The sequence below is a fragment of the Aegilops tauschii genome, chromosome 3 (genome assembly GCF_002575655.3).
Source record: "Aegilops tauschii subsp. strangulata cultivar AL8/78 chromosome 3, Aet v6.0, whole genome shotgun sequence".
NCBI classification, from domain to species: domain Eukaryota; kingdom Viridiplantae; phylum Streptophyta; class Magnoliopsida; order Poales; family Poaceae; genus Aegilops; species Aegilops tauschii.
Window position 1 is genome coordinate 397,388,371 of NC_053037.3, and position 10,833 is coordinate 397,399,203.

The following is a 10,833-nucleotide window of genomic DNA, read 5'->3' on the forward strand; positions in this document are numbered from 1 at the left end:
CCACGTCCTGGACGTCTCCGGCGACGGGTCCTGAAAGGGATCGGCGCCGGATCCTGGAAGCGCTCAGCGGAGGGTCCTGCACGGGACCAGCGCCGAATCAAATGGAGTCCGGCGGTTTTGATGTGCGAGTTACGCGCCGGCGGTTTTGATGTGCCAGGGCGGCGGTGCATGGATGGATCGGTGGCGGTGAAGGACCGAAGGGCGGCGACGGGCGAAGGAGGGCAGTGTCGGGAGACTGTTCCTCGCAAGAGGAACACGAGACCTCGCTCGAGGGCACGAGACCTCTCTCGAGGACGCACAGTCGGGCGTTTTTTTTCGCTGGTCAATTTTCGCCGATTTGTGCTCGGTGGTTTATTTTCGATCGTCTCAGTTAATTACGACGGGAGGTTGGGCGTGTGCGGGACTCGATCGCGGGGTTTTCATTGGTTTTTCGCGGCTGAGCGGGAGGTGGGAGCAAGTACCAAAGAAGTACCAAAAAAGACCATATTAGGTGGGACGAAAATAAAACCCGGAACACGGACTACCAACTGAGACATTAGGAGTAGAGATACATGTTCCTATGACTATGAGATTGTGCAACTCCCGAATACCGGAGGAACACTTTGTGTGCTACCAAACGTCACAACGTAGCTGGGTGATTATAAAGGTGCTCTACAGGTGTCTCCGATGGCACTTGTTGAGTTGGCATAGATCGAGATTAGGATTTGTCACTCCGATTGTCGGAGAGGTATCTCTGGGTCCTCTCGGTAATGCACATCACTATAAGCCTTGCAAGCAATGCAACTAATGAGTTAGTTGCGGGATGATGCATTACGGAATGAGTAAAGAGACTTGCCGGTAACGAGATTGAGCTAGCTATTGAGATACCGACGATCGAATCTCGGGCAAGTAACATACCGATGACAAAGGGAACAACGTATGCTGTTATGCGGTTTGACCGATAAAGATCTTCGTAGAATATGTGGGAGCCAATATGAGCATCCAGGTTCCGCTATTGGTTATTGACCGGAGACGTGTCTCGGTCATGTCTACATAGTTCTCGAACCCGTAGGGTCCGCACGCTTAAAGTTCTGTGACGATCGGTATTATGAGTTTATGTGATTTGATGTACCAAAGGTAGTTCGGAGTCCCGGATGAGATCTGGGACATGACAAGGAGTCTCGAAATGGTCGAGACGTAAAGATCAATATGTTGGACGACTATATTCGGACATCGGAAAGGTTCCGAGTGATTCGGGTATTTTTTGGGGTAACGGGGAGTTACGGGAATACGAGGAAGAAGTAATGGGCCTCATAGGCCAAGTAGTGGAAGAGAGGAGGCAGAGCGCGCACCCCCCTAGCCCAAACCGAATTGGACTAGGGGGCCGGCCCCCTTTTCCTCCTTTTCCTCCCTCTCCTTCCTTCTCCCTCTCCTCCTTCCTTTCCTCCTCCTAGTCCTACTCCTACTAGGAGGAGGACTCCTCCTCCTGGCGCGCCCTATAGGGCCGGCCGGCCTCCCCCTTGCTCCTTTATATACGGGGGCAGGGGGGCACCCTAGGACACATAAATTGATCATTGATCTCTCCCAGTCGTGTGCGGTGCCCCCCTCCATCATAATCCACCTCGGTCATATCGTAGCGGTGCTTAGGCGAAGCCCTGCGACGGTAGCTTCATCAACATCGTCACCACGCCGTCGTGCTGACGAAACTCTCCCTTGAGCTCTACTGGATCGTGAGTTCGCGGGACGTCACCGAGCTGAATGTGTGCTGAAACGGAGGTGCCGTACGTTCGGTACTGAGGATCGGTCGATCGTGAAGACGTACAACTACATCAACCGCGTTGCCATAACGCTTCCGCTTAACGGTCTACGAGGGTATGTGGACGACACTCTCCCCTCTCGTTGCTATGCATCACCATGATCTTGCGTGTGCGTAGGAAAATTTTGAAATTATTACGTTCCCCAACAATTAGTTGGTTTTATTTCCTTTTCCTTTGTAGGTATTTATGGAATGTTGTGTGTGTAAATGTATACACAATCTATGTATGTGCAAAAATTACACTATTATATGACTGTTGTTTACATAGTACAAAAGTACTATTTCAGTGCAAAGTTGCGTGTAAGTTTTTTTTCCTTTTCTTACTATCTTTATTCTTAAAGAGTAATACCAATGGCACTAGTCATTGTTCCATATACAATTTTATTATTTTGATTTTTTTATCATTTCATTTTTTTTCTTTTTAAGGGTAATACCAATGCCACTAATTCATTCCTTTTCTTAGGATTATTTTTTCCAAATTTCAACTATTATATGCTTATTCTTGCCTATTTCTTGAAAAACGTGATTTTTGTGTAGATTGTGTGTAAATTTTGTCATTCTTTGTTTTAGATTTGTTTTCGTTTTCTTTCGGGTCATACCTCACCAATTCATTCTTCATTTGAAAATCTCATTATTTTGATTTTGCTTCAGTTGTTATTTTATTTTATTTCTTCTTAAAGCGTAATAGCAATATCACTAATTCATTTTTTCTTGTAAAACTTCATTATTTTATTTTTGGTTTTGTTATTATTTTACTTATTTCTTCTTTCAGACAAAAATCAATGCCATAATTCATTCCTTCTTGTGATTTTTTTTTTGCGAAAATGCCACTTTCATATGCTTATTCTTGCACATTATAGAAAAATGCAATTTTTTGTATATTGTGTGCAATTGTTTCATTTGTTTTATTTTTTATTTTCTCTCTTCTAAAGGGCAATACAATGTCACTAATTCATTCTTCCTTTTAAAACTTCATTTAGTGGGAATGGATATCCTGTCGTCGTAGTTTTTTGATTTTGTTGATCTGTGGCAACGCACGCGCATTCAGCTAGTATACAATAGAGTCACTACTTTGATGAAAAGGAGGTTATGGAACGAGAATGGCGAAAGGCCGGACGAGCTCGCGTGCTCCTGGTTTGGCGACCAATGGTACAGCGGCACGTGTGGTCGGCATTTAGTGGGAATGGATATCCTGTCGCGTATACAACCAATATAAAAAAGCGCATACAGATGTGGGGTCGTATGGCTGCATGGACGGAAGACGGCAGTCGGCAGCGGCAGAGCGACGTCTGTGGAAATGTGCCGAACGTACAGGATGGGTGAAGGATCGTGTGCCGGTGTTTGTTGAGACAAAAACAAATGGACACAAAGAAAGAAAGAAAAAACAAATGGATAAAGATCTTACACCTGCAGCTCGGCTCCACCGAGATGAGCACCTATTCCTCCCGAAAACGCTATTCACTGATCATCTGTTCATCTGTTTCTAGCCATGGCGATTGCGGAGGCGGCGGCGGCGGCCGGTGGGTAATGGATGTGAGTTCTTATCAGATCCAATCAATAGGTACGGTCGTGACCCTAGATTCAATTCTATCAGAAGTTACTCTTCGGGTGTATCTCCAGATCACTTGGCACACTTGCAGAAAGACCGTACTTCAGTTAACTCCTTACGATGATGGTGTGGCGAAGAGCAGGAAATGTAATGGTGCGTCAAGAGCAGCGGCTGGTGGCGAAGGCAGGACAAGCAAGCGTACGCGCTTCTGCAGTCTTTTGCCGTCAGCCAGGTCACAAGAGCACGACCTGTCCGGAGCGTGGCGACCTCCCTTAGGTGTTCAAACTGTGGAGTAAGCGGGCATCGGAAGAACACCTGCAGCAATCTTATAGTTGTCCTGCATGCTGTGAACAATTGTAACCTGGATGGAGTACCTCTCCTCGCTTAAGTCATGTCACCTGTTAATCGCAACTGTTTTCTTGTGTGGTGAGGGCTCAGTAGCCATGAATATGTCCGAATTGTTGTAATAATGCAGTTTCGTTTAACATGAATTGCACATTTAAATTTGGTAGTGTAAACGCAGAGACATCTTTCATTGGGTAGCGTTTAGCACGGGAGCAACAGTTAAAACTGGTAGAGCGTGAGTGCTGGAATAATCCAAGTGTGAGAGTTGGAATGACCCAAGAAGAAGTAATGTATTCGTGGCGCGTGAGATTGGTACGGTGCAAACTTGTAATCAAACGTTTTGCCGTCATGGAGATATTGGCTTTCGGGACGAGGATCCTCTGCCGGCTTTCGAGGGGGATTCAGTTAGCCACTTCTGGTATGCTGGACAGGGTTATTGGTTGCATTTCTTCTGAATTTCCAGACCACATCCGGTACGTGGTAACGGTGCATGCTCCGCCTGCTGCGTGACATGTCTCGCGTGAGGACTGACGTACACCGTGAGCAGCTAAAACGCCAGTTCGATTTTTAACGAGATGGGAGCCAGGACGAGACCACACGACCTGCAGTCTTTATATAAGCCGCAACCCAGGAAAGCCGGTCCGTCGGTGCATTACAGTACAGGATGTCGTGACCGTGAAGTATCGAACGGGCGTCCGGTTAATATGTGGGTCCGCGGGAGTATTGTGTATGTCGCTAGGCAAACTATGTCGTCCAAAATACGTACGGGCCCGGATCCCCGTGTGAACGGGCGAACAATGATTTCGGGAGCGGGCGAGCTCGTCCACTCCTACAAATTTCCGGTTATGGAACATCATATAAGAGTACTTATTTGGTAATTATTCCATGGACGGGGCTAGCGAGCGCCCAGGCGCTTATTTGCGAGATCCAGCGCTTTTACTATATATGAAAAATGCAACCGGTTCGTCCATATACGTTTTTAAAAAAGGAAACAACCTGGTCCCTGCCACTACCTTTTCCATGCCCACATGACCATGCTATTTTACACAAATAAATCAGCCCAGATCTTTGTCTCCACGTGCATTTATTTGGGGCTCAAAACATGTTAAAAGCCGTAACTTTTGATTCAAGCGTCAAAATTCAGTTCCGTTTTCACCGTTGGGTTTCTCACGACGAGTTCTTCAAAACTAGATCCCATTTGAGTAGGTTTCGTCAAACTTTTTTCCAGAGCAACTTTGAGTGCGATTGAGGCAACTATAGTGCTATAGGGAAGCAACTTCTTCCTTTTGGCCTAGTAGGACTGCCAATAAATTGGTTCGCGTAAAAATGAGAAAAATCACACAAAACACAAGGCACCTTTAGTGCTACATACAAATAAACCTCATTGCACTATGTGTATATGTGAATTTTGCTAACACTATCCCAACTTGTTTAGTATGGTTGCTCAATTGTCTTTTATTGATGGTTAGTTCTCTATGGTTGATATTCAGTTCCCTATAAGTACTATATATTGCCGACCATTGATGCCAATTGCCTGCTATTGGTAATTAGTTGCTTACTATTGTTGTTTAGTTGCTTAACTTTATAAAATAGTTGCCTAGAATATCTTGAAGTTGTTTATCATTGTTTTTCTAAGTTGCCTACAAACACTCTGAAGTTGCCTAGATTCACTGTCAAGTTGCCTACCATAACTAGCAATAACAGACACAAGAGTAGTAACGGCAGATGACTTCATAGTGTTATAGGCAATTTAAAAACAACGACATAGGAGCATGAACAATAGAAACCTTAGAAGTACCGGTAAAGAAGTTAGAAGAATGTTAGACAAAATTAATTAGGACACAAAATGTAGTGAAGTTGTCTATTTTTAGCACTATAAAGATGCTTCTAGTAGAAGGAAAGTTGGTTATGAAGGTGATGTGATGTTATCTGCCTCTGTTTCAAAGTTGTTCTCTATTACTACTTAGTTGCTTACTGTTGCTAATTACTTACTTTTAATGGAGTGAAGTTTCTTATGTTTAGCACTAAAGTTGCCCCATCTAGCATCAAAATTGCTTTTGAAAAAAAATCAAAACATATCTAGGTGGCGGGTTTAATTTTGAAGTCATCACGACCTGGCTAGCCAACACGCGTGCACTCAATAGCGTTGGCGGGCAGACTCCCCCAGAAAAGGAAAGCACAAGTATCTCACACCATCCATCCCACATAGTTTAGAAAACTGGAATCATGATAGACGACTTAGATCCCATAAAAACTTTTCGGCATTGTAGTCAACTTAGGTCCTTGATGGACAACCTTCATAGTATTATAGGCAATTGAGGATCACTCGTAGGCAACTTCATAGCGATGTAGGTAAACTTGGTTTGTAAGGTACACAACTTAGAAGGCATGTTATGCAACTTCCGCTCTATGGTAAACAACTTTAATAGTATGGCAGGCAACTGAACTATTTACAACTTATTTTTTGATATGCAACTTAGCAACCATGTTAACTACCTATTACACTACTGCATACAACTAATTAGGAGGCTACTAGGCGAATTCAGTTATACACTGGGTGCAATTTATCTAGCATCAGAGTGGCTCATGATTAGCACTAAAGTTGCCTCATCTAGCATCAAAGTTGCTTTTGGAAAAAAATCATCAAAACATATTCATATGAGATCTAGTTTTGAAGAGCTCGTCACGAGGAACCCAACGGTGAAACAAATAATAATTCGGACACGTGGTTTAAAAGTTATAGCTTTTTGAATTTTCTAAACTGGAATTAATGCATGCTACGTCATTGCTGGGTTCGGACGGTTGATCTGATGAGGTGGAGAAAAATCAACGTACTGAGAAATCTTTCCATATATAGAATGGATGGGTGAGTAGTTTTCTAAATCTGGAACCGATTTGTCCCATCTTACAATCCATACGCGTGCGCTCACGACGACGTAATAGCGTAGCTGCACTTTTAAGCATTTGGGTTATTCCATAACATATGTTTCATTGCCCCGCAAAAGAAACATATGTTTCACAGTTTTCACTCAACAGTCACATAACGCCTTCATTCCACATTTTCACTGCACGAAAGAAAAGCAAATTACCAGTATTACCTCCGTCCCAGATTAACATGTCTACATATTTTCGTGTCTCTAGACAAATTTAGGACAAATAATTTAGGACGAAGAGAGTCGTAATAAAGTTGTTAAAAAGGCTCTTTGCAATCCTTGATGCCTTGAACGATTCAGTCGTTTGTCGAAATCTTCAGATTATCCAGCAAGTCAACGATTGCTGCCACCGAGGATCCACCGATCTCCAGTGCATTGGCAGCAATCTCTCGCGCCTTCGTCATCCTCTGCCTGATCTCGTTCCCTTGCTCGGACTCCATGACCAGTCTCACCTTGGCCTCTACCTCCTCCGCTTTCACCATCGCCTCGTCGTAGCCGTTCATGGCCACCCCAAGTTTCATCTCCTCCACGACGAACACCTTGTTCATCCTCTGCTCCGCGTACATCGGCCAGCACAGCATCGGCACCCCCGCCATGACCGCCTCCAGCGTGGAGTTCCACCCGCAGTGCGTCACAAACGCTCCAGTCGCCGGGTGCCGGAGCACCTCCACCTGCGGCGCCCAGGACGACAGCACCATTCCGCGCCCCCGTGTTCTGTCCAAGAATCCATCCGGCAGCAGCGCATCCACCGCCGCCTCACCCCGCCCCTCGAACCGCTTCGTCGAGTCGGCATCCGGCGCGACAGGCGCGCGCACGGCCCAGAGGAACGCGTGATCGCTCTTCTCCAGCCCCACGGCTATCTCATTTAGCTGCTCCGCCGGCACCGAGCTCGCGCTCCCGAAGCAGACGAAGACCACGCTCCCCGCCGGCTGCTTGTCCAGCCACACTAGGCAGTCGTGATCCGCGTTGCTCCCTCTCTCCTCGCCGACCAATGGACCGACGCAGAACAGTTTCGGCAGTGACTCGCCGGGGCGGGGAATTCCCTCCTTTATCGCCTTCACGGCGCGGGGCTCCAGCCACTCGAACGTGTTCGACAAAATGCCCTTCGCTCTGGGAAGCTGCTTGAAGAGACCAAGAGTGGTACTGTACTGCCTGTTGTCACGATCGAGCAGGACCTCCGGCAAGTCGGACGCCGGAATTGGGTGAACTCCAGGGAAGTGCAGCAAGGAGCGACCCATCTCCCCGAAGGAGACGGCGGAGCGCATGACGGGGATATGCAGGAAGGTGGCAAGAGCCGACACGCAAAGGGTGAAGAACACGTAGGCTGGGACGCCGAGCTCCGCGGCTGCGTCAAGCCCGTACGCGCAGAAAAAGTCGGTGATGAGAGCCTTCACAGACGGGAGAGATCTCAGAAAGGCGAGGAGAGCAGCGTTGGTGGCGCGGATGTCGGCGATGAGGGTGATGAAAGGGTCGGCGTTGGGATCGGCCGCGTCCTCAGAGCGAGTTGTTGCCGGCGGGAGCAGGTGGAAGGATACAGCAGGGTAGGAGGCAGAGAGGCGGGCAATGGTTTGTGGGGAGTCACCTGTGGACGGAACATCGGCGACGACGACGGTGACGGGAACGCCATGCCCGGCGAGGTGATTCGCGAGCTGCGTCATGGGGTGGAGGTGACCCCTCACCATCCATGTGTACAGCACGACGGTGCTTCCCATAGGTGGTTGTGTTCTCTGCCTACTTTGCAAATTGTGTCACGAAACTGAAGGAGAGAGACTGAGTGGAACTGGCAAACTGAAGGAGAGACTTTATAGTGGCTAGCAGACCAGATATTGGAAGATATGCATAACGTGAATTCAGCAGGCCAATCACTTTAACTGATGATGACTCATGACAGGCGGCTAGTTTGCCACAAAACAAAAGGGGACGGGCGGCTACATCCAAAATTAAAAGTGGTGCTCCATTAATGTTTCGCTGTCGTAGGAAACTTGGCACTAACAGACAAAGAGCATCTTCAACAACAACCCTGTCCCCCAATAATTTTTCAGTATCTAGAGAGTAGATAAAAACTTTAAGGCCTCATTTGGTTCATAGGATATGAATGTTATAGGAATAGAAAAATCATAGGAAGTGAGATGACATGCATCTCAATTCTTATAAAAAAATGTCATTTGATACATAGAATAGGAATATTTCCATTGAGTCTTAGCTAATGTTTTTTTCCTCCAAAATGTGAAGGATTGATTCATATCCTACATAGGAATAGGAATCCATTCCTACAAACCAAAGGGCTTCAAAGAAAATTTTCCTTTGCAAATCCTATCCTATAAAAATCCTATGAAATTCCTACAAACCAAAGGAGGTCTAAACATTTTGCATTGGATGATTCGGTGGTGGTAATGTTTCGCTCTAGTAGGAGATTTAGCACTAACGGGATAAGAGCATCATCACCAACAACCCTTTCCCCAGTAAATTTTTGGTATTGAGAGAGTAAAGAAAAGAAACTGCTTCAACCACTTTCCTTTCGTCAACAAATTATGGGTCTGCCTATATCTCATCTAGATATTATCTCACATCTAAATTAGAAGTCAGCGCTCCTTCTCTTATTTGTTTGGCTTTTTTTTCATTTTCTTATTTGTTTGGTTTTTTCCCTTCGGTTCGAGGAGACACACGGGCCTCACATGCTGGCCGACTGGAGCCTCGTATTAGTTTGTTTATTCCTCTCGTAGGAAATTAGCACTACAGGCTAAGAACATCATCAACAACTACCCTTTCCCCAATAAATTTTTGGTATTGAGAGAGTAAAGAAAAGAAACTGCTTCAACCGGTTCCCTTTTGTCAACAAATTATGAGTCTGCTTATATCTCATCTAGATGTGAGATATAAATTAAAAGTCAGCGCTCGTTCTCTTAGTTGTTTGGGTTTTTTTCATTCTCTTATTTGTTTGGTTTTTTTCCTTCGGTTCGAACTCATGAGAACATACTAAAGAACGTTGGCTCTTACCACTACAACCATTAGTTGCAGTTATTTTTTATGAAACGGGAAATAGTTATAAGAACATAGTACAGTACATCGCCGAGATTAAAAGACATTCTTGGTATTTTTTAAACCTTTTTGCAAATCGTAAACAATTTTGAAAGCATAAACAATTCTAATTTTTTTTAAATTCATTTTAAAATGTGAATAAACTTTAGAATTCCGATTGTTTTTAAAAAAATAAGAACAAATTTAGGTATTCCAAACAATTTTGTCACGAACAATTTTTCAAAACGTGAGCAATTTTTGAAAATCACCAAAAAAATAAAGCGTGGAAACTTGAAGTTTTTGATCTTTTTTCAAAAACACGAATAAATTGAGATTTTCTATTCTAGTAAAAAATAATAAAAGTATTTGTTTGTGTGATTTAAAAAATGTTGAAATTTGAAAAATATGCATGCATTTCAAAAGAATGTTTGCGATCTTTAAACTAATGCATTATACAATGAAAAAAAAGTCTCTAACTTTCAAATAATTGTTCATGACAACTTTTTTAAAACAAACTACATGATTTTTTTTAAAAAATCCCGACATTTTCTAGAAAATGTGTAGTGCAATGTAAAAAAAGTGTTCACGTAATTTATTCAAAAAGTTTCATACCATTTAAGAAAAACTATTCAGCAAGATTTTTTTTAATGTGTACCGTGTATTCTAAAAAAATGTCCAGGTCGGTATATGAAAAAACTATTCACCATGTATTTTAAATAAATGTACAACGTGTCTTATAAACTATTTCCCATGCATACAGAAAAATATACAATGTGTATTACAAAACTCAACATGTATTTGTAAAAACGTACAACTAGATAGGGTACTGGGTTGGGGAATGACTTGCATGTCGAGAGTGGACATGCAACTATGTCGGGCATGAGTTGCATGTTTGGGTTGGACATGCACATGGGTTGGGTGGATTTGCATGTTGGGTTGGTCTTGCAACTAGATAGATGTCGGGGCAAGTTGCGCGCGTGTGTGTGTGTGGGGGGGGGGGGTTGGACACGTAACTAATGCAAAAAAGGTCAGGCCCAGATCGAGCCCAGCTGCAAGTCATTGATGGACTTGCGACTGGGAGAAAAAATTGGATCACAGTAGTAAGTCAAGGATGGACTTGCAACTAAGGTGAAAAAGGACAGGCCTTGTTGCGAATTGAGGGTGGACTGGCAATTGATACACAAAAAAAGGCC

General features: G+C 44.3%; 1 protein-coding gene across 1 annotated transcript; it reads right to left on the bottom strand.

Moving 5' to 3' along the window:
• Positions 1 to 6,758: 6,758 nt before the first annotated feature.
• LOC109764690 (anthocyanidin 5,3-O-glucosyltransferase) lies at positions 6,759 to 8,416 on the bottom strand. Its single transcript, XM_020323481.4, has one exon. It carries the CDS (start codon positions 8,332 to 8,334, stop codon positions 6,919 to 6,921), a length of 1,416 nt encoding a protein of 471 aa, XP_020179070.1. The 5' UTR covers positions 8,335 to 8,416; the 3' UTR covers positions 6,759 to 6,918.
• Between the last annotated feature and the right edge of the window lie 2,417 nt (positions 8,417 to 10,833).